The 21,612-nt window shown below is 48.7% G+C and overlaps 13 protein-coding genes across 13 annotated transcripts; 5 read left to right on the top strand and 8 right to left on the bottom strand.

The window, feature by feature from the left end:
* Window positions 1–95: 95 nt before the first annotated feature.
* On the bottom strand, window positions 96–872 carry Bathy03g04060 (predicted protein; the record flags this gene model as incomplete). Its single annotated transcript, XM_007514352.1, has 1 exon — window positions 96–872. One exon carries the CDS (start codon window positions 870–872, stop codon window positions 96–98), a length of 777 nt encoding a protein of 258 aa, XP_007514414.1.
* A 139-nt stretch (window positions 873–1,011) lies between these two features.
* On the bottom strand, window positions 1,012–2,001 carry Bathy03g04050 (predicted protein; the record flags this gene model as incomplete). The annotated part of the gene is made up of 2 exons (XM_007514392.1): window positions 1,012–1,682; window positions 1,899–2,001. 2 exons carry the CDS (start codon window positions 1,999–2,001, stop codon window positions 1,012–1,014), a joined length of 774 nt encoding a protein of 257 aa, XP_007514454.1.
* Window positions 2,002–2,447: 446 nt separating this feature from the next.
* On the top strand, window positions 2,448–3,446 carry Bathy03g04040 (predicted protein; the record flags this gene model as incomplete). Its single annotated transcript, XM_007514256.1, has 1 exon — window positions 2,448–3,446. The coding sequence occupies one exon, from the start codon at window positions 2,448–2,450 to the stop codon at window positions 3,444–3,446; it is 999 nt and encodes a 332-aa protein (XP_007514318.1).
* Window positions 3,447–3,611: 165 nt separating this feature from the next.
* Bathy03g04030 (predicted protein) lies at window positions 3,612–5,309 on the bottom strand (the record flags this gene model as incomplete). The annotated part of the gene is made up of 1 exon (XM_007514121.1): window positions 3,612–5,309. One exon carries the CDS (start codon window positions 5,307–5,309, stop codon window positions 3,612–3,614), a length of 1,698 nt encoding a protein of 565 aa, XP_007514183.1.
* Window positions 5,310–5,509: 200 nt separating this feature from the next.
* Window positions 5,510–7,282, bottom strand: Bathy03g04020 (unknown protein; the record flags this gene model as incomplete). The annotated part of the gene is made up of 1 exon (XM_007514045.1): window positions 5,510–7,282. The coding sequence occupies one exon, from the start codon at window positions 7,280–7,282 to the stop codon at window positions 5,510–5,512; it is 1,773 nt and encodes a 590-aa protein (XP_007514107.1).
* Window positions 7,283–7,498: 216 nt separating this feature from the next.
* Bathy03g04010 (ferredoxin component (ISS)) lies at window positions 7,499–8,041 on the bottom strand (the record flags this gene model as incomplete). Its single annotated transcript, XM_007514248.1, has 1 exon — window positions 7,499–8,041. One exon carries the CDS (start codon window positions 8,039–8,041, stop codon window positions 7,499–7,501), a length of 543 nt encoding a protein of 180 aa, XP_007514310.1.
* Window positions 8,042–8,217: 176 nt separating this feature from the next.
* Window positions 8,218–9,321, bottom strand: Bathy03g04000 (hypothetical protein MICPUN_55315; the record flags this gene model as incomplete). Its single annotated transcript, XM_007514120.1, has 1 exon — window positions 8,218–9,321. One exon carries the CDS (start codon window positions 9,319–9,321, stop codon window positions 8,218–8,220), a length of 1,104 nt encoding a protein of 367 aa, XP_007514182.1.
* A 90-nt stretch (window positions 9,322–9,411) lies between these two features.
* Bathy03g03990 (unnamed protein product) lies at window positions 9,412–10,260 on the top strand (the record flags this gene model as incomplete). Its single annotated transcript, XM_007514367.1, has 1 exon — window positions 9,412–10,260. One exon carries the CDS (start codon window positions 9,412–9,414, stop codon window positions 10,258–10,260), a length of 849 nt encoding a protein of 282 aa, XP_007514429.1.
* Window positions 10,261–10,363: 103 nt separating this feature from the next.
* Bathy03g03980 (FG-GAP repeat protein) lies at window positions 10,364–13,240 on the bottom strand (the record flags this gene model as incomplete). Its single annotated transcript, XM_007514328.1, has 1 exon — window positions 10,364–13,240. The coding sequence occupies one exon, from the start codon at window positions 13,238–13,240 to the stop codon at window positions 10,364–10,366; it is 2,877 nt and encodes a 958-aa protein (XP_007514390.1).
* A 999-nt stretch (window positions 13,241–14,239) lies between these two features.
* On the top strand, window positions 14,240–14,536 carry Bathy03g03970 (predicted protein; the record flags this gene model as incomplete). The annotated part of the gene is made up of 1 exon (XM_007514014.1): window positions 14,240–14,536. One exon carries the CDS (start codon window positions 14,240–14,242, stop codon window positions 14,534–14,536), a length of 297 nt encoding a protein of 98 aa, XP_007514076.1.
* A 270-nt stretch (window positions 14,537–14,806) lies between these two features.
* On the bottom strand, window positions 14,807–17,776 carry Bathy03g03960 (unknown protein; the record flags this gene model as incomplete). The annotated part of the gene is made up of 1 exon (XM_007514107.1): window positions 14,807–17,776. The coding sequence occupies one exon, from the start codon at window positions 17,774–17,776 to the stop codon at window positions 14,807–14,809; it is 2,970 nt and encodes a 989-aa protein (XP_007514169.1).
* An 87-nt stretch (window positions 17,777–17,863) lies between these two features.
* Bathy03g03950 (predicted protein) lies at window positions 17,864–18,817 on the top strand (the record flags this gene model as incomplete). The annotated part of the gene is made up of 1 exon (XM_007514127.1): window positions 17,864–18,817. The coding sequence occupies one exon, from the start codon at window positions 17,864–17,866 to the stop codon at window positions 18,815–18,817; it is 954 nt and encodes a 317-aa protein (XP_007514189.1).
* Window positions 18,818–18,903: 86 nt separating this feature from the next.
* Bathy03g03940 (hypothetical protein) lies at window positions 18,904–21,411 on the top strand (the record flags this gene model as incomplete). Its single annotated transcript, XM_007513851.1, has 1 exon — window positions 18,904–21,411. One exon carries the CDS (start codon window positions 18,904–18,906, stop codon window positions 21,409–21,411), a length of 2,508 nt encoding a protein of 835 aa, XP_007513913.1.
* Between the last annotated feature and the right edge of the window lie 201 nt (window positions 21,412–21,612).

The following is a 21,612-nucleotide window of genomic DNA, read 5'->3' as shown; positions in this document are numbered from 1 at the left end:
ATGGATGGCAAAAAACGAGGAACAGGTGAAGAAGGAGAAGAATAGTTAGAGAGAACAATACTATAGCAAAAATACATGATGTATACATATTAGATTCAAGACGCCGGCTCCTCCTCCATCTGCAGAGGCACCAAATACTCTAAATTCCGATCGATGTCGTAATGGTACTTCATTTGCCTCTCGTCGTAACGAAACTCCTTCTGCGCGTCCGAGGTCAAACAATCTCGAACTTTAATCCATAATTCCGCGCTTTTACTCTTATCCAAACTCCCAGAACCTTCGCTATTCTTTCTATAATACTCCGCCGCTTCCTCGAACGCCTCTTTGCTCTCGCGTTCCATCTCGCTCGTTAAAGTCGGCACCTCGTGCGCCGGTAAAGGCGTTTCCGGTCCTTTCACGTAGTGAAAAATCACCACCGCTCTTAAACTTATCCAAGGTCCGTATTTTCTGTTCACGGACATGTGCGTTGCCTCGTGTAAAATCGCCATCCCGCTAATCTTCGCCATTTTTTGTATCGCCAACGAACTGTCCGTCTGATATCTCGCGGTTACAAAATCGGCGATACAAATCGAGTCGATTTTTTTCTTCACGTAGAAATCCAGCGGATTCTTCTCCTCTCGCGGCATTAAATCTTCTTTACCGATGTTCGCTTTGTAATACTCTTCGAATATCGGCCACAATCGTTTGGTGTTGCCGATGACGACGCATAAACAATCTTCCGGGGCGTCCGTGATTTTAATGGAAGAATTTTTAGCATCGTGAGTATCAAAAAGCGCGTTGTACTGGCTCAATCGAAACGGAGCGACGAGATCGAACCCGTCGTTTTTTAGCGCCAATTTCACGTTTTCACACACGTCGTGCCATTTCACCATATTTTTCTATTGCTGTTTTGTCAACAACCGAGCGCGCGCGTGTGTGTTTTGAATGATGATAATATACAAGTAAAATGAAGTGAATTTGTTTGTTCACACTGCTGAGTACTAAAAAAAATCTCCTTCTCCTTCGCCTCTTTCACTGCATGTCGTCCATGGCCAAATCGTCGAAAGAAGCCGCGTAGCCTCTGGACGAGTAGTTCAACGGCGGCGTCGGCGTCATTTGAGACGAACGCATTCTCACTCCGACGTGTTCGTTTTCCTCTTCGTCTTCGTAAAAGCTTTGGTCTCTTTTGATTTTACTCGCGCACGAAAAGAACAAGATCCGTTTCAGTTTCTTGTTGTAAAAGAAATAGTTGAAATTCCACAAACTCCCGTCGCCATCGAACGGGTCGCCGTCGTTTATGGCTGCGTAAGAATACACGTCCACGTCTTGTAACTCAATCGCGCTGTTTATGCACCTCCACAGTTCATCCGAAAACGGTAAACTGCCTCCGCTGCCGCTCGCGCCGTATAACCGAGTTTGATCGTACACTTTACCCACGTCGTACAACATCTGATCGATTTCTTCTTTACACTCCGGAACGCCAACTTCTTTGCTAAAATTATTCGGTCGCAAATTCGAGAAATCGTGATCTGGATACGCTTGATTTAACGTCAAGATTAAATAAATCAGCGTCTTCCTCGAGTGCGAATCCGTCAAAGGTCCAACCGGCGACGTCGAGTACAAGTTCGGCGACGAGCTGAGCTCTTCCACCACGTCGGTTTCAATCGCGCCAAAGTTTTTCTTATCTTGACCCGCGAGTTTGCCTGTTTTATAGTAGTATTCAGAGAAGGAGGAGAGCAAGCAGCGGTGGTAAGTATGATGGAGAGAGAGAGTGAGTAAAAAATGTGCCCAGCGCGTTTCTCGTCTCATCAAGGGTACCCACGTCCTTTCCGAAGTGGAAGCTGAAAAAAGGAATAAAAAAAGACGAACAAAGGTTACGAACGCAAAGCAGACAAAGTATGAATACTCATAAAACGTACACGAATAATTCTCCAACTGTCCGGTGACTTCGTGGTCGCCTAAGTTCACGTGGGATAGGAAGTTGTTCAGTTGCGCCAACTCTCGGTCTTCCAAGAATTTCATTCTTTTCGTATCTCTCTGTATCAGATAACGGTCGTTATACCCAATTGGATATGAATGTCTCTTTTAAAACTGTATCCGCGGAACTTCTTCTCTGCGCATTGTTGTAAATTTCCTCTCGACGATGGGATATCGCGCGCTTTATCTTCTTCTTCTCCCGTGTTGCGCGGTAGTATAAGTGCAGCACTCTTTGAACGCGTCGTCGTGTGCACGTCTCGCGAGAATAATAGTGAAGATAAATGTTTTGTCTCTTGAACAGACCAACACAAAGAGCAATTAATTTAAGAGCGAGTAAAGTGGACACAGTAGTTTCGACTCGATTGAGAGCATTTGAAACTCTCTCTGTCTGTGGGGTCGCACAGACAACTCTTCCTCACTCGTTGTTATCACTCGGCCTGCCTCACAATAATAATAATAAACGACGACGAGAACACACCTCTACCACCACGATGGAGATGAAAAATCACGCGGGAAATCAGCAAGACAACATGAAAGAGTCTTCTAATTCTTCCTCCGAGTTGGAGAAGAAAGAAGCGGCGGCGTTATACGCGAAGATTGTGTTCGGGATAATAGCCTACGCCTCGTGTTCATCCATGATGCTCATCATAAACAAACTCGCGGTGACGTTTTTACCGGCACCGTCGGTGGTTTTGTTCTGCCAGTTGCTCACCTCCGCGGTGGCGATTAAGTTAATGCACGAAGGCGGATTGGTGGAATCGGACCCGTTGATCGCGGAGAAAGTGAAACCGTTCATGTTAGTCGCGATTGCGTTTTTAGGGGCGTTGTATACCAACGTGAAAACGCTGCAATACGCGAACGTGGAGACGTTCATCGTGTTTCGATCGTCGACGCCGATTTTGATCGCGTTCTTGGATTACGTTTTTTTAGGGAGACAGTTACCGAATATGCGAAGTTGGTTATCGCTGATGGCGATATTGATGGGCGCGATCGCGTACGTGTTTACGGATTCGAACTTTGAAGTGAAGGCGTACACGTGGGTGATGGCGTGGTTCGTCGTGTTCGCGTTTGATCAGGTGTACATTAAGTTTGCGGTGGATAACGTCAAACTGACTCCGTGGGGGAGAAGTTACTACACCAACTTATTGGCGGTAGTGCCGGTATTTTTGTTAGGCGTGGTGACGAGAGAGCACGAGATTTTAACCGACTTTGAGTGGTCGACGGCTTCGATTTTCGCGTTGAGCGCGTCGTGCGTCGCGGGGGTTTTGATGTCGTACTCGCAGTTTTTGTTGAGAGGGTTGATTTCAGCGACAAGTTTTACCGTGGTTGGAACGATGTGTAAGATTGGGACTGTGATTATTAATTGCATGATTTGGGATAAACATGCGAGCATGGAAGGGTTGATTGCGTTATTCATTTGTATTTTTTCCGGATTGTTTTACCAACAATCACCGCTGCGGAATCCGATTCCAACGCACACGCGGAATTAAACGATACAAATACCCGAATAATATCGATGATGATTATAACGATGACCACGATGTGACGTCGGGGCGGGTTGCGCTGGCTCTCATTCTCATTACTATTCTTATTCTCAATACAAAAACAATGCATCTTAATACAACGGACCCGACTAACCGACTACTATTTTTTTTTTAGCGACTGGAGGAAAATTTGGCGTTCCCTCGAGGTTTGCCTCCTCCTCTTCCTCCTCCTCTACCTCCTCCTCTTCCTCCTCTACCTCCTCCTCCTCTACCTCCCCCTTCTTGCGCATCTTCGTTTCTTTCGTACCTCGAACTCCCTCGTCTCCCTCGATTGCTCGATTTAAAATTCTTCTTCGTGTCCACTTCTTTGCCTTTTGCGCGTCTGCGTTCGTCGACTAATTTCATCTTTCGAATTTCCGCGACGGCTTTCGAGCTCGTCGCGTCGTCGATTGGTCTCCCCAATCTAACCGCAACATCGATTTCGTTCGCTAATACTTTATCTCTTTTTGATATTAAGTTTGTGACCATGCCTTTTGCACCCGCTCGGGCGGTTCTTCCCGAGCGATGGATGTAATCCACCGGATTCAACGGGAAATCAAAGTTCACGACGTTGTCGACTTTAACGCCGGCAAAATCCAAACCTCTCGCTGCTAAATCTGTGCACACTAAAATCAAATTATCGTCCTCGGGATCCGCATCGCAGAACGCTTTCATAGACTCCACGCGCTCTTCCGAGCTCATGTCGCCGTGGTATTGAACCGTGTTGACGTTTCTTTCCGCCATCGTCTTCTCAACCGCGACGCAACTAGACACCGTGTTGCAAAAGACCATCACGCGTTTCCCTCTCTCGTGCATTGGAACCACGATATCTTCCAAAAATTTCATCTTATCCTCGGAACCAGGGACGTTTACGAAGTTATGCTTCAGTCCAGGCGCAGATTTGTGTAACGATTGCGTCTTCACGTATTGCACGTCCGGTAAAGACGTGTCGATTAATTTCTTCAATCTATCCGGCATAGTCGCCGAAACGAGAACGATGGTGGTTGATTTCTTTTTACTCTCGTCTCCGTCATCACCTCCTCTGTTTCGATTTTTCACCGGTCTCAGCAACCTTTCCACGTCTTCCCCGAACCCAGCCTCGAACAACGTATCCGCCTCGTCCAAAACGACAAATTTACAACTCCCGAGAAACAAACTCTTCTCCTCGCAGTGTTTCACGAGTCTCCCCGGCGTCCCAACGACGACGTCCACCGGCGCTTCCAAATTATCTTTTTGCAACGCGAACGGTCTCCCACCCAAAATCAACCTCGATGACACCTTCGCGTAGTGCGACAAACTCTTCGTCACCGCGAATATCTGCTCCGCCAACTCCCTCGTCGGCGAGACGATTAACGCTCTCGGTCGTCGACTCTTCGCCAATCGATCACCGTCGGCTTCTATCTCTTCTCTTTTCAACGCGTCCAGAATGGGTAACAAATACGCCAGCGTTTTCCCTGACCCGGTGTGAGAGGCAATGCACACGTTTCCGCCCTTGTCTCGGATGGACGGAATAGCCAAGGATTGAATTTCCGTCGGCGACTGCAAGTTTAAGTTTTCCAACGCCTCGCGCACGTCCGCGGATAAATCGTCGAAAGACGCCATCAGCAACGCTTGGTCTTCGTCTTCTTCCTTTTTCAAAGAAGAAGAGGAGGAGGATGCCAGAGACGACGCGGCTCTGCCGTTGTTGTCTTTCACCATAAAGTTGTTGAAGACATTCGATCGAGTGGCGGCTGACACTCTTTTCCAATTGTGATGTCGTCGTCCTTCCTTCGACGAGAATAATAATAACGACGTAAACGACGACGAAGAAGGCGCAGCGGTGTTCGCCATCATGGAAAGAGTCGCAGTAGGAGTAGTCACAGTATTAGGAGTAGTAGTTGTTGCGATAGGGACGAAGATGCGATTTAGGAGTCGACTTCTCCACATAAAAAATGTGCGAAAATGTGACGAAACAAGAGTTTTGAGAGACTTTTGCGTATTTATGAGTAGTAGCAGTAGTAGTATTCTTAGTAGTAGTATTCTTAGTAGTATTACTCTAATTTAAAAGGAACGCCGTCTAAGCTGCGATAGGGTGCCGGCGTGGCCATTCTCGCGCTCATCAACATGTACGCCAATCGACTGAACCCGGAGGAAAACTGACCGACGAATGCGTCGCAGGTTCGCGCGGCTTCGAGTTCGATGACCGTAGCTAAAGCGGCAGAGACGGCGCGGTCTTTACCGGAATCTTTCCACAATAAGTTTCTTCTTCTTCGTTTTTTGAAACTCGGTAGGTTGTCGTTGACGTCGTTTTCGGCGTCGTGTAACAATCGTTTCGTGGAGGTGGTGTAAAAGCACGGCAATTCGGCGTTGGAGGCGCATTTTTCAGCCACATTTAAATCGTCCGAGATGAGGAGAATGGAGTGTAAGTTGTACTTTTTCGCGAACTCTTTCGCGGTTTCTAAGTATTTTTTCGATGGGACGCACAAACCTTCCAAACGGTTCGGCTCTTCGTGACTCTCGATGTCTCTCACGCACCCGGATCGGCGAACGTGCACCGCGACGCACTTCCCAAACGGATGTCCCGAGTCGCGTTCTAAAGCCTCTCCGGATAAGACTTGTTGTTGTTGTCCGTTTCCCATGAACGACCCAACTCCGTTACTACTCTGCAATATCGTTTCCGCCTGTTTCCGGATCGAGTCTCGAAAAGCTGCTCGAATGACCGCCTCTGCTTGTTTGTTCGGTTCAAACACGTACGACAACGCTTCCGCTTGGTACATCAACGTTCCTCTTCTTTTCGTTCTATACACGCTAAAATCAATCAACCCACTCGCGCCAAACATGCTCGTTCCAACCATTGACGCGCCAATCTGTCTTCCTTCCTTATCTCTCGCGTCCAACAAACATTTCCCGATTGGTTTCAAAAAGCACATCACGTTCCTGTTCAATCCGCACCTCTTCGCCGACGTCCACTGTCGCATGCTCAATCTTCCGGGAACGTACGTCTTATTAAACGCCGATGCTCTGGCTAATCCGCTCGCCACAGACGCCAAGTGTTTCCCGACCGACACTCTTTCCGGCGCGTGATAAATGACCAACGTGTGATCTAAACCGTTCTTCGGGCACCCACTCCGTCTTTTCCTTTGGAAAAAATCAAAGTGCGTCTTCAAATAAAACGCATCTTTTTTCTCTCGCATCGTCGCTTTCGGCATATACTCTGGTTCAAATCTACTCGATCGACACAAATCCACGCACTCGCGCTTGTTCACGAACGCCACCCCGCACGGTGTCTGTGCTTCGCATTTCTTTTCTCCACCACTATTCTCTCCTCCAAAATCGCTATTCTCCTCCTCTTCGTCCGTTCCTTCTCGATGATCGGCGCTCGTCCTCGTCCTCGTCTCCGCTCCTCCGCGCTGCCTGTCTTCCTCCTCTCCATCTCCATCAAACGCATCTTCCTCTTCCTCCTCATCCTCTTCGCTCCTCACCACGTCCACATCTCTCTCCCCGATGACTCGATTCCTCCTTTCGTAATCCATCTCTTCTCTCCGTTGCATTTTCCTATTCGCGTGGTCCCTCCCGCTTTCCTCGTACAACGTCCACCCTAAAAATCGCACCTCTTCGCTTTGCGGTTTGGACAACGGTTTCGGCCGGTCCTCGAATCGCCACTGCCCTCGTTCGAATTTATCTCGAGCGAGGCGAGATGCGTCCGATAAAGGGTGCGTGTGTGAAGACGCGGAGGAGGATCCCAGATGATATTGATCATTCATTCTCATCGTCTCATCCGAAGTTGAAACAGACGAGGACGACGAGTTGTTTTTAAGCACCATGACTAAAAATCCCAAGCACGAAAAGAAGGCCACGAGGGCGGTCCAATATAAAGGAGCGTCCAAGCTCGTCGATCTCATACTTTACCGTGTTCTGCTCTGCGCGTTTCAGACAGACGGGCAGACGGACGCGCGCTCTTCTGGGATGTTTATGCCGTGATATATTGATGTGTTTTTTTGTGGTGATTTAAGATGCTTTTGGGGGAAAAACGAATACTATTACAACTCTAAAACAATCTCGCCGGAGTTTTCGTCCACGGACACCGGGTACACCTCGGCTGGTTTCGGCTCACCCGCCATGGGTTTCCCAATCACCGGCAACGTGGGAACTTTAGGACACCACTCGCCCACATTGGCGCCCGTTTTTAAATCGAACTCTGTCGTTTTGATTAAGATGATGAGATGATGTTTTATGAGTAAGATATGAATGGAAAATGAAATGCAAAACAACGCACCGGAACCGTGGACGGAACACACGACGCCGCCGTTTTTCGTGCACGTGGCAGAAAGCAACGGCGTTTTTCCTTGAAGCGGTAAACCTAAATGCGGGCACTTGTTGTTGATGGCGTAGAGTTCGCCCATGAACTCTTGGATCAAGATTCGACCTTTGGTGTCGCTCTCAAAGACAAACTTGCCGTCTTTCAGATCGGTTTTTTTAATGCCCGTGTTTACCGACACAGCGGAGACTTTGAAAGAGCGTCGAGAATTTGCGGATTTAATGGTGGCAGAACCGCGCAAGTGCTGCGCTTTCGAGGCAAACATTTTACAATACAATAGGGAGGATGACTAAACGCGTTTCGAATGTGAAGATTTGATTTTGTGTTTTGGATGATACGATGAAAGTTTTTGCCACGTGTCACCCCACAAACTCTCTCGTGCAAAGCGCTCTTACGCGCATCATCAATCAACTAATAAACGTGAACGCTAGAAAGACTAAATTAAATAAAAAATGGCAGCAAGGAAGGTCCGGCGAAGATTTTACCTCTCGGGCACATTCGCGGGCGATTTATAACCTCGCAGAGGTAGTATAAGAAACATCCCACGGAGGCGTCGCAGAGGTATTCGCGAAGGCCGTAGTTTCGCGGCGGCCATAGTTTACTACCGCTCGTACCGCTGCTCTTTTCTCCTCCTGCTCCTCCTCCTCCTTCGGTGCTGCCTAAGTGCTTGGACATGACCCACGCGCTGTACGCCATGCTCGCCATGGATTCTCCGAAGAAGAAGTAGTAGTTGTTTTCGTAGTATAACGCGACGCAGATGAGGAAACCGGAGAACCACAGGAAAGGATAGAGGTACATTTTTACCGGCGGTTTCGTCAGAGCGTGATGTTGCGCCAATAGTTTTAAGCCGATGTTGTTCTCGGCAATGGTGGTGTCGTCGTCGCCTTCGTTTTCACCACCTTCGCGAGCATCTGCTTTGCTACCGTTTTTGCTACTCTTCGTTCTAGTCTCGCTACTTTTCTTCGCATCCTCCGTCTCCTCCCCTCTCATCGTCATCAACGCGCTCGTCGATATCGCCCACATCCAGACGCTCGTCTGATGACACTGCCAAAAACACCTCGGAAAATACATCGTCAAATACAAACTCACGACAGAAATCATACCAAAAACCATCCTCATCGTCGCTCGTCTCGTGTTCTCATCCGCTCTCACCGATCGAACCACGTACCACAAACACGAGTGGTTGCTCGCCGTCGCCGAGGCATAAAACAGAATCCCCACGTACCAAGGCACGACCGAATTATACCCACACGCGCTTATATTCTCCACGTTCTCTTTACCAACGAGCATCACGCAGCTCGTCACGTACACTAGAAACACGATTTGTGTGAATAACTCCCCTTGCTTCCTCAAGCGCAAGTGTTTCTTGCTCGTGAAAATGGACAGTTGATTGGAAAGCGAATTGCGAATGGATGCTTTGAGCGATGTGAGTCTTCGTCTTTTTGTTATTGTTGTTGTTCTCGTCTTTGGTTTCCCGCCGCCAAATTCTAGATCATCATCGTTCTGGGTACTCGCAGCGCCAGCAGAGGAAGGAGACGGAGACATGATACAGAGACGATGAATGGATGTTTGAGGGGTCTTGAAAGTGGAGACAACAAGTGTCCGTCTCTTCACTTTTTTTCCCCTACTGATCGAATGGGAGAAGACTCTCGTCCTGGCCGCAGCGCCTCGCGCGCATCACCTCCCGAGGACAACAGAAGGAGGTGGAGACACCATTTTGACTCCGACGCGGAGTTGAGCGGTCGTTCTAGCGACGAAGAATACGAGAGGAGGAGAAGAAGAAGAAGGGGAGAAGAAGCGCCAAATTCGCCGCCGGTCTTTGGAAACGACGGAAAGGACGACGCGAAGGAGAAGGAGGACGATGGTGATGATGATGATGACGATACAAACGAGAGGAAGAAACCCCGAGCAAAAGTGTTGTTTGGCGTCGACGCGAACGGGAACAACCTGAACGCGTTTCCGGAAACAGAAAACCTTCCTGAACTCCCAAAGGCAAAACCAACGTTTGAACTCTCGTCTCTTTTACGGCAAGAAGCGAACGCGAACGAACGAGGGACGTTTATCGATTACGACGAACCAGAGGACAAGTGCGCACCTGAACGCTACGGATTGCGATTACGGTTGTACACGTTCAAAGGGGACGAAGAGATTGAGAAACCGATAAGTTTAGCTAACAAGAGTAGGTATATTTTCGGGCGGGATCGAGACGCGGTGGATATTCCGACGGACCATCCGAGTTGTTCGAAGCAACACGCGGTGTTGCAGTTTCGGAACCAGAGGAAGACGGACGTGTACGGAGAGACGAAAGATGACGTGGCTGGGTATTTGTACGATAACGGGAGCACGAATAAGACGAAATTGAATGGGAAAGTCATCGAGGCGAAGAAGTATTACCGATTGAAAGGGTCGGATTGCGTGCAGTTTGGTTCGTCGACGAGAGAGTACGTGGTGATGGATGAAAGTCTCGCAGACAAGAAAAAGTGAGCGAGTAGAGAGTTCATCGTAGATTTGTAAAAGAGATATCATAGCTACTTAGGTGAGAGCGAGCGCTCGACAGGATTACAATTTTAACCACATGATTTCATCATTACACCTCGCGGCGTTCGGTTCTTCCTAAACTGACGTTAAATCTTGCAGCGACTTGACCTCGCGCCCAAAACCAGAATCGCGACCAGCCGACGCCGGCGATGACGACGCACGCGAAAAGGATAAGCAAGAGTAAAACCGTCGAGAATGTAGATGCGGTCGCAGTATTTCTATCTCCGAAAGAACCATCACTACCACTACCACTACCAGTATACGTCGCGGCATCAAAGGCGAGCGCGGAGAAGTCGACGAGTCCGCCGTCAAACGCTTTACACTGCGGCGAAGCCGTGCCGGATAAAAATTGAACAGCCCAGCCCCGTTCGAGTTCTCGGGACGCCGGCTTATTCTTTTTCTTATCGTTACTGCTATTGCTCTTTTTCGATGAAGTCGCCTGAACGAACGATTTGATGGAACGCGTCGACAGGTCTTTGCGATCGTACCAATACACGCGCCCGGCGTCGCACACGACCATCAGATTAGGTAGAGAACTAGACGTTTCCGATAACGAAGTTCCAATGACGCTCGTCGCCACGACCGAACCTTGCAATTTGCCCACGTACATCGGCTCACCTTTGTACTCGACAATCTCCGGAAAGTTGAAACGCACAGTGTTTATATCACTCTCGGTATCTCCTTTAATATCGGATGAACCTTTCAGAAACAGAAGCGCGGCTTGATAATGCCCGACGTGTAGAGGCAAACCGTGCTCTGGATCCGGAACGCTCGCGTGTTTCGGCGCCGTAATCAAAACGTCCAAAACATCGTCCCCATCGAAATCAACGATATCGATCGATAGACGTCCTCTCGCCCCACCGCGTAACGTGTGCGTGGAAATGCGCGTTTCCTTTTCGTCGTTCATTTTCAACGCGCCAATTTTCTTCACCAACGCGTCGCCTATTTTTTCAAAAACGAGCAAAATGCTCGTGTCTGGACACGGCGCGACGACGATGATTTTCTTCCCAATCGTGCCGACGAACGGTTTCACTTGCCATTCTGTTTTGAAAACCTCTCTTTTACCGCTTTCCATTTCTCGGTAGAGTTTCTTCAACGCGTCAAATTTCATCGCCGACGGTTTACCGACGTTTTCCAAGAGTGACATCTCTCCGGAAAAATCATTCACGAGAATGTCAAATTTACCGTCCTGGTTCCAATCGAAAGTCGCGACGGTGGTGTAACCAAATCGAGACTCACGCGGTCCATGCAAAGATATTTTGTTACTACCGTCTGGAACGAGTCTCAGTATTTCAGATTCCGTCTCAATCGCGCTCGGAGGCATGTACGACGGTTGCGCATTCGTGCCAACATTTTTAAGCGCGTACAAGACGCCTTCTGCGCTGCCAGAAACTATATCTTCACGACCGTCGTTATCGAGATCAACGAGAGATATAGTACCTAAAGAGGCAACAAACGTATCCGCATCTTCTTCTCCACAAACGCGCGGTGGATAGAAAACCATTTTAGTATTCGTGGCTTCTGTGCTCAACCCAGAGGCTGCGGATTTTTTGATGCGAGAATAAGGAGTAGAAGCGACGTACCGTTTGTAATGGTACAAACTTCCAACGCCGCCGACGAGGAGATCGAACGGCATTACGGACGACGAAGTCATCCTCATCTTCTTGCTACCATCGTTTGCATCGTTATTATTGTTGTCATCGTCGTGGTCACTCGCGTACGGATACGGCATCGGCACCGCGTTTGGCGTAGGATGTGCATTCAACGGCGCGTTCCCGGGAGCGGTTAAAACGCGCTCGTGCGCGATGAAATCATCCTCATTCTCGTTACCTTCGCTGGTACTTTTCGGATTCTTCCTATACATCGTAATTTCACCACCCGAGTGGCCGAGAAGTATACTTCCATCTTCTAATCCAAAAGCAGAAACAATCGGTAACCGATCGATTTCGTCATCGCTCGAAGCGGACGGCGGCGGCATTTTCGCTTTCTTCGCTCGCGCGCTGTCCTTTGCGTCTTCGGCTTCGCCAACCTCCAATTTCCAAATTGAAGTTTCAATGTCTCCTTTGTTGTTGTTATCTGCGTCGCTATTATTATCATTATCGCTGCTGCTGCTATCTCTACTGCTACCACTGCTACTAACACTACCTCTATTACTATTCGTCTCCTCGTTGCGTGCCCCACCGCCGTCCGTGGGATCGTACCTCGGCGCCTCGTACTTCCACAAGATTCTAGCTCGCTCTCGATCAAACTCTCTCCCTTTCACCTTCCTGTAATCATTCACCAATAAATACACAAAATCTGTCCTCCCGGGCACGCACACCACGTTCTCAATCTCCTTCCAATTCCCTCGTATCCCAGTCACGTGTATCTCTTTCCTCCCGACGAACCCGCCGCTCGCCTCGTCGTACCGGCTCCTCGCCAAAATAGTCCCTTCCACGACGAAGAATCCAAATATCTCCTTCGTCTCTTTATTTTGCGAAACGCACTTCGCTTTCGGTGGTTTCAATCCGGAAAACGGATGCGTGACGTGGTTCCGTCGGAAAAAGAACGGCGCGAACGTTCTCCCGTCGTCTGACGCCACGTGCTCGTACAATGTTATTTTGTCAAATTTGCCGTTTTTACTCGAGAGAAACACGTCCGGTCGTCGTACTCTCCCCGTTTTGTTCTTCTTTTTCTGTTTCCCGAACACATCCGCGTACCCGATGGGCCAAACCTCCTGACCAGATGCCGTGAGCGCATTAATCGGCACTTGGTTGGACCAACCGACATCGTCGAATAAATCGCGTCTGGAAAGGACGTTCAGGAAATCTGGCGCTGGAAACGCTCGAGAGGATGCGAGCATATTTCTTCCGTCTTCTTCTTCTTCTTCCCCTTTTCTTTGATTCTTCGTCGTCGTCGTCGTCATAGTTTCAGTTTCCTCGTTCATTCCTCCTCCTCCTCCTCCTCCTCCCGAAACGACCAATCCAAAACCGAAAAGTCGGTCAAAAAGAAAGAAGACGCAGAGGAAGAAAAAGAAGAGGGAGAAAAGGAACGAGCAGCGGGAGTGAGAAGAAGAAGAACGCGGGGTCATTTTTATGCAACGCGCGCGTACATGATGCGTGTCTGTCTGTGCGTAATATATCACTTCTTAATGTTCGAAAAATGCAACATTTCTCTCTGTTTTTGTTCGAGTGCGTGTTGTTCGACTGCAACAAAAAAAAGTGAAAAAGAAGGAAAAAGCGTCTTTTTTCTCCTTGGGTTGCCTCGGAAAATATCTACTCGAATAACGTCATCGTGACTCATCTCGACACGTCTTTTTTTACCTCGTGTTGCTCACAAATTCACACACAACTACACACACGTTATAAACTACTCTCTAATAAAAATGCCATCTTTACCATCACCAGAAACGACCATGACTCTTGCCGGCGTCGGCATGGTGCGTCTTGTTATTCCTACTTTGCTTTCGTTTTCGTTTTCGTTTTCGGAGGAGTCGTTTTTCGAGACGAAAGAAGAGTTTTGTGTTTGTGGATTTCGCGCGATGGATTAAAAACGAATTCCCCCAACCAACGAACCTCTTTTTGTCTCTCTCTCTTTCTCGGGCGGCGGCGGCGCGCTCTCTGACGACCAACGACTAAAATAAATAAATACAAACGCGAAGAACTTTTTCGTTTTCGATCGTTTATGGATAAAGTTCGAGAAAATCGATTTGAGGAGAGCAGCGGAAAGGACGCGCATTTCCGATCGTAATTATGGTTTTTATGAGAAAGAGAATTTATTCCTTTTTTTTGCGTTTTGTCGACCCCTTTGGGTTTGACGTGTGCTGACATTTTTTGTACTCTCTCTCTCTCTCTCTCTCTCTCTCTTTCCGTCGTGATGACAAAAACGATGATTTTGATGGAACGACGATTAATTATTAAAACATTAGTGCAACTACGGCGCGCAAATGCTCCTCGCCCCGGAATTCGCGAACGATTTCTATTACAAGAAGGGCGCGGTTGAAGCCTCGCCGAAGTGGCAAGCGTGGATGGGCCAAGCGTTGGTCGGTAACGGCATCACGATGTTGATGTCGAGAAAAGTCGCGACGAAGCAACAAATGCAAGGCGCCGCGGTCGCGTGGGGTACCGCGTTGCCGATCATGGCCATGCAAAAGGACGATTTTAAGCCGGAACAGTTGATCGCGAACGCGGCGTTTTGCGGCGGCATGGCTTTGTTGTGCGCCAAGGTCAGCGACAAGATGTAAATATGTTCAAGACACATATTTTGGAACTCTGTTCTGTTCTCCTGCCTTTTGGATGATTATAATTAATATTTATAAGAGAAGAAGCGAACGTATAGAGAGAAATAAGAAGAGGAAGGCGGTGCGCGAATGCGCGAGAGAAATATATGATTTAACGTACATTCATCGACGACGCGACACGAATCATTTTTTTGTACATATAGACCGACCAGACAGATTTTAATTCTGACTAAAATACTACTTCCTAAATACATAACAATTTTTCATCATCATCTAAACGGTGCAATAATGCAAAGCATCGAATCGCATCATCGTGTTCGCGTCGTTGTCCTCAACCGTCGTCGCGTTTCTCGTAAAATCAGGCGCTATAGGTTTCGAAAGGTACCACACGTCTGCGTTCTCGTCCGCAGTTCGAATCATATCAGAAAGCTCTTGCGCCGTCAGCGAGTAAATACCTGATTTCTCATCTTTTACCGCTGAGGATGGGATTTGCAATTCGAAACTTTTCGCACCGCCGTTTGGTTTTACGTCCGGGAAGACTTTCATGTAAAAATCCAAATCTGAAGGCGCTAAACCTTTCGGATTGTCGCGACTATGTTTACACGCGTTCCCCCAGGCTAATCTTTTGTTCTTGTTCCGATCCGGGTCTTCGTCAATAATCGACTCGCCTTGAATTTCGCACCTATATTTCTTCGATAAATCCATTTCCTCGCGTTCCTCGTGTTCGTTGAAATTCTTGCGCAACACCGGGACGATTTTCCACTCGTCGCAAAACGGGTGCGTGCACTTGCGGAACTTGTACGGTTTCTCCAACCATCTTCTCTGATCGGTGAAATATCGAATCCATTTAGATGCACACGGTGGTCGAGGCGCCACCATTTCTCGACCGCTTTTCTTTGCCACCATCGCTAAACCGTAAAAGCCAGCGAGGACGAAATCTTCTTTGACGTCAAATTGTAAAAAGGTTTGCGGTTGCGAGTCGATTTCAGGTACGTACGCGACCGCTTTGACGCGTTGTCTGTGTGCCAATTTGTGACGCGCGGTGTTTTCTCGTAAAGCAACATCCACGCGCTCGTCCCATAACCCAATCGATTTTAACGTGCCTACTTTATCCCAAGCGTTGGTCGCGTGGAACGCCACCGCTCTCGCGTCCTTCTTCGCGTCCCGTAATCTAGACGGGTCTACAAAAGTGCCGAGAGCACCCACACGCCACGTTTGCACGAGCCACTGCGGTAAGAAAGCGAACAATTCTTGATCATCTTCCTCTACTTCTTCGTCATTCGAAGGTTTTCTGCCTTTTGGGTGCCGTTTCGGAAGTGGCGATTCTCGGATTTCGCGTTCTAACTCGAGGATGTACGATCGCGCGAGCAAATTACCATTCGGCACGAAATTATCCATTGGAGGCAACGGATTGTATCCTTTGCTACCTAAGAACGGGCCTTCTGCAATCTCTTCGTCGGTTGCGCCAACCGTCAATCGTTCCAAGGCGCCAATCGCGTCTTCCGCTTTTCTCTTCTCGTCGTCTTGCGTGAGCTCGTTTCTCTCCTTCTTCTCTTTCCAAGACTTCAAATACGACACCATCTTCTTAAAGTCATCCGGACCTTCACCAACATTAGACGAACTAAAGTCTTCGATCGATTCCTTACCTAATGGTTTATTTGTCAGCGGCGTCCATAAAATGTGATGCTTTTGTACGTCGTCAGAGTAAATACCGAACCGTTCGAGTTGCATTTCGTCGTACCCGCTCGCCTCGCTCATCACCTCTCGTTCCCATTTATACCCGCCGGTTCCGTGACTGTGCTGACGATCTCTTCCTAACCCAGCATCCATGAAATCTTTCGTGTTACCCCAGTTGTTGATTCCATCGCCAAAGAAAAACGTAAACGACCGATGTCCTCTCGCGTGCGTGATTATAGAATCCTTGAACAAATGTTGATCGAAGAAGATGGTCACCCCGTGGCCGATATCTTTCTCTCTCGTAATCTTCCTGTACAGGTAATTCCTCCTAAAATCCGGAAAGTCTTTCGCCGCGTCAATCACGCGTCTTAAAATAAAAGGCACGTCCGCGATCAACTTCACGCTCGGTCCATCCGCTCTCATTTTCTGGCCGTTTAAAAATGACATCCCGCACTGAGCGTGGCCACTTTCGTGACTTTCCTCCGCAATCATCACAGTAAACTTTCCCAACGCGCCTTCAGTCAAAAACGGGAACGGGTTCGTCGTAAAGACCACGTCCGCATCGGAACCAATCACTTGAACGCCTCTTAACGCAATCCTTGCCATCAAATCCCACCTTGCCATCCACAACAAGTGTCCGTGTTCCGTCACCGCTCTCACCAAATTCTCGTGAATATAATTCAACGCCGTCCATACCGTCCCGTCTGGACCGCTAAACCGAGAATCCCAAACGCACCCAATCTCACTCTTCAACGTCCGTCTCTCCTTCCCTCGTTCCACGTCTTCGTCGCGATAATTGTGCTCGTGCGCCAACTTCCACAACCGTTCAAACTCGACGCATGTCTCTTCCTTATACGTCAACGCGACCCACCCGCCAATATCTTCTTCTTCTTCTTCTTCTTCTTCTCCTCCTCTACGACTACTACTACTATCGCTAAACTCGCTCTCCCGTAACACCCTCTCCACATTCAACGCGTGATGTAACGCGAACACGTACGACCGTTCGTCAAAGGTTGTCAAAATCAGTTGTTTCTTCCTCGGCGTCGCTCTCCGCTCGACGAGCGAGACCAGGGAGGCGTGCAGTTTGATGTCGCCCACGAAACGTCGGTTCTTCGATGAAACAGCAAATGCTGCTGCTGGAGGAGACACAGGCGATGATGGCGCTGTCGTTGTTGTTGTTGTTGGTGGTGGTGGATGAAAGGAAGGCGCTTCTTCTTCTTCTTCTTCTTCTCCGTCGTCGTCATGATCTCTCCTTCTCCCGCTCGCGTTGTTCGACGCATCCATCGCCACACTCTCTTCTTCTTCTTCTTCTTCTTGTTCTTGTTCTCCGCTCCTTCTTCTTCTTCTTCTTCTCTTCCCCCGCGTCTGCATCTGCACCTGTTGCATCTGCATCTGCTGCTTTCGCGCGACATCAACATCGTCGTCCTCTTTGGCACGCAAAAACACCTTCGCCAACGAAAACAATAAAAGAGCGGAGAATACTAAAACGAAGAACTTTCGCGCTCTCGCTTTGTGCGCTCTTTTAGTGTTGGTATTCGTCGTCGCGTGCGCACCGCGCGAGAACATTTCGAGGGATAGGAATGAGGAGACGTTTTGGAAATTCCCCTATTCATAATACTACGCGTGAATATGAATCGATAACACCACCACGCGATGAACAAAATGGAAGACCAAAGAGAAGATTCTGTCGTTGTTGTTCCGAAAGACGACGATACAAATTGGCACTTTGCCGGTACGACGGTCCACCCGTTCGTAAGGAACACAAATCATCGAATGCAATTGGAAATCGAGAATCGATTCGTCGTTTTGATGGTGAACCCTTTCTCGCCGTCGAAGAAGGCCGAGAAGAAGGATGACGATGAAAACGACGATAAAGATGACGTCCAACATCATCACCAACAATTTTTATGCTTCGACGCGACGTGTTACCACATGGGCGCGCCTTTGTTGCACGCGGACATCGAGGACGATGTGTGCAGCGGCAACAGTTTCGGGAGCGCGAGCAACTGTAGTGATGCTTCTTCTTCGTCATCCTGCGTGATTGTTTGCCCGTGGCACCATTATAAAATCGACGTCGGCAAAAGCGGGGAACGCGTGTACTTCGACGCGTTCACGAAAGAACGCAAAACCGTCGCGCGGAGGCAAAGAACGCACGAGGTGAAAGTAGACCGAGAGGAGAACGTGTGGGTGAAACTGAACAGGGAGAGCGAGAGATACGAAAGCGATAGATACGCGTTTAAGCAACCGCTGAGGAGCACGAGAGGCAAGACCAACGAGCATCAGTTTCGAGCGTTTAAGAGTTCCGGCGATGCGTTTACATCATCATCTTCTAAGAAGAAGAAGAGTGCGATGAAAGAGAGGGAAGAAGGAAAGAGTCTGTTAGGACGGATGGTTGGCAAATCTATGAGCGGAGGGGACGGCGTCGCGCCGTGGGCGATATCGAAGGAGGCGGGCGGGGGATTGCCGCCGTTGCCTGCAAGGGGGATATTAAAGAAGAGCAGTTTCGGGACATCATCGTCGTCAAAAGCTGAGAGTGAGTGTATCGTTAAAGAAGAAGTATTCGAAGATGCAATAGAGGAGGAAAGAGTGGTGGCGGATGATGAATAAAAATGCTGAGTTTGTCGCAACTAGGGGAAATATTGCTTTTGATATTTTTTCGAGGCGAAGAGAAAAATTTCCTTTCGCCCGGCATTATGCGGAGCGCGAAGACGAGAAGAGCATTTTGCACCGTCGCGAGTGCGGCCCTACTCGCAACGTCTTCTCAAACGGGAGTTGTGGGAGAACCGACGACGTCGTCGTCGTTCTCGTCCGTATCTGATGAGTCTAGTTTATGCGACGAAAGCGCAGTCGCGAGTAAGGACCCTTTTGAAAAATTATCTCGGCTGTGCTCGGTAGATGTCGAGTACGGCGTCGGTCCGTTGTCGATAATAAGCGATGGTGCATCGACGAATAGTGGAGCAGATACTTTCGTCGACAACTCGGAAGCCTCTTCGAGTATCGCAAAAGAAGAAGAAGAAGAAGAAGAAGATAAGGAGTACACCTTTCCCGCGACCATTCGTTGGAGAAATAATAAGTTGGAAGAGGACAAATCTTTTCAGGTCACTTATGTTTTCGCGTACGGACAAGGCATCGCCGATGGTCGAGTCGATGATCGCGCGGTATTGATCAATCCTGGTGGCGCGAACGGTATGCCCGCTCGCGCGGTGAACAGAATGCTCTTTCGAGGAGTAGCCGGCGACGGGGGGACGTATGAGTTTGGTTTTTTGGGTTCCGCGATGTTCGAGGAAGGCGCGCTGTCGAACAACAACTCCACAAAACGAGCTGGAAATTTGGTATCTTTAGCATATAATGGTCAATGGTGCGATAGAGTCTCGAGCGAGACAACGGCGTGTGGAGAAACGTCGTACTCTTGGTGTTGCGGACAGTTTCTTTCACCTCCTCCTCCGCCGCCTCGAATCCTCATCGAGCCAATCGGCGGGAACGGAGTTAATTCACCTTCGGACGATGGTAACGTTACTAGCATGTCTGGACCAACAGAAGCATTTGATACGTTCGAACACTCATCGCCGAGCGTTTTTGATGCCTCTTTTCAGAATTCAAAGGTCGTGCCGCTCTCGCCTTTAGCGCAAGCGCTCGATCGAGGCGCTCGAATGCCCAAAAGTTCAAAGCTTCCATCTAATATCGGTACGTTTGGTTCAATTTCGGGATTGATTGTTATCGGTTTAGTTTTGATTGCGATAATTACGGAAATTTCGAGGCGATGCATGAAACGTTTAGCGAAAGATTTGGAAAGCTGCGCTCCCGAGATTTCTCGTAAGCTCACGCACTTGTTGCCCGGTCAAACGGATGTTTCGGTCGATATCGATCTCGAAGGCATCATAGTTTCAAAAGCACATCATCATCATCACACAAATGTCAGCGAAACAGTCACCGTGCACGCGTTACGAAGGCCTCAATCGAGGCACACTTCGATCTTCGAAAACGACGGAACGATGACCATGGAGTTTGAATGCGATGTCGCGTCGTCGCGAAAAAGGCTGGATTGTAATAAGGACGAAGGCGCCGGGGGAGACGAAGGAACATCTTCTTCATCGGAACTCATGGATTTAAAGTACGCGTCGCAATCGATTGAAACGTACAACAGTATAAACGGATACGTACAATCGCTCGCTCGAATGTTTGATACTGGTTTATTCGCTTCTCAAGGTCGCGACAGAGATGGAGAATCTGCCGGCAAGGAAAAAAAAGGATGGCGCGCGCACGAGTTGCGAAAGAACGAGTTCAAAATTACACTCGCTGACGTTAAGATCGGACGCGCCATAGGACGCGGCGCATACGGCGTCGTGTGTGAAGGTACGTACAAAGGCTTTCCAGTGGCTGTGAAAACGTTACACGCGGGTAAATCGACGTTATCGCGGAAAGAAAAAACCGCGTTTGAATGCGAAATATCTCTTCTCAGCAGATTATCGCATGTGAACATAGTCACATTTTACGGCGCGTGTACGGACGATAAAGATCATCAACTCTGCGTCGTCATGGAACTCATGTCAAAAAGTCTGTTCCAGGTTTTACACGAAAACGATCGCGAGAATAGGAAAAACCGGCGACTGACTCGATTGGAGTTTCTCCGCGTCGCCTCCGACGTCGCGGCGGGATGCGCGTATTTGCACGAATTGAAAATCACGCACGGCGATTTAAAGTCACACAACGTATTATTGAACGGATCGGGTGCGAAAATATGCGACGTTGGATGCGCTCGAGTCGCACAAATCACCGGCATGGTCACCACGCAACAATCCATCGCGTTCTTACAAAACACCAAAGGAACCAACGACCCGAAAGAGCAAAACAACAACAACAACAATAAAAACGTCGTCGGAACGCCGGCGTACATGGCCCCGGAACTCTTCGACCGCTCCTTGGACACAAACCCAACGACAACATTCGGCATCGACGTATACGCTCTCGCCATCTTATCCTGGGAATGCCTCTCCGGCGAAACTCCTTGGTCTCACGTCCAACACCCGGTACAAATAGCCTTCGCCGTTTGCAACGACGAGCGCTTGGACTGCGAGAAAGTCGGCGACTGGGAAGAAGCTAAACTTCTGATTCAAAAGTGCTGGAAACGAACGCCAAAAGATCGACCGAGCATGTGTGAAATCGCGCGCACATTGAAAGATATGAGAACCAAAGTTCGCTAATACAGAGAACGATGACGATGAAGAATTGAAGAGATGTTAAGATAGTGTTTGTAACGTACCTCTCGCCTGCGTTGTAAAAGGTCAAGCTACTCGTATAACAGGAACTCTGGTCTTCTCCCCTACAGAAAAAACTCCACAAAAAAAACGCGCACTACCGTCGTTCACGAGAAGAAGACAAAGAAGAAAGACGAAGAGAAGCGC

Source organism: Bathycoccus prasinos (assembly GCF_002220235.1).
Source record: "Bathycoccus prasinos genomic : Chromosome_3".
In the NCBI taxonomy this organism is placed as follows: domain Eukaryota; kingdom Viridiplantae; phylum Chlorophyta; class Mamiellophyceae; order Mamiellales; family Bathycoccaceae; genus Bathycoccus; species Bathycoccus prasinos.
Note: the sequence above shows the minus strand (reverse complement) of the source record. Positions and strands in the feature narration are given on the sequence as shown.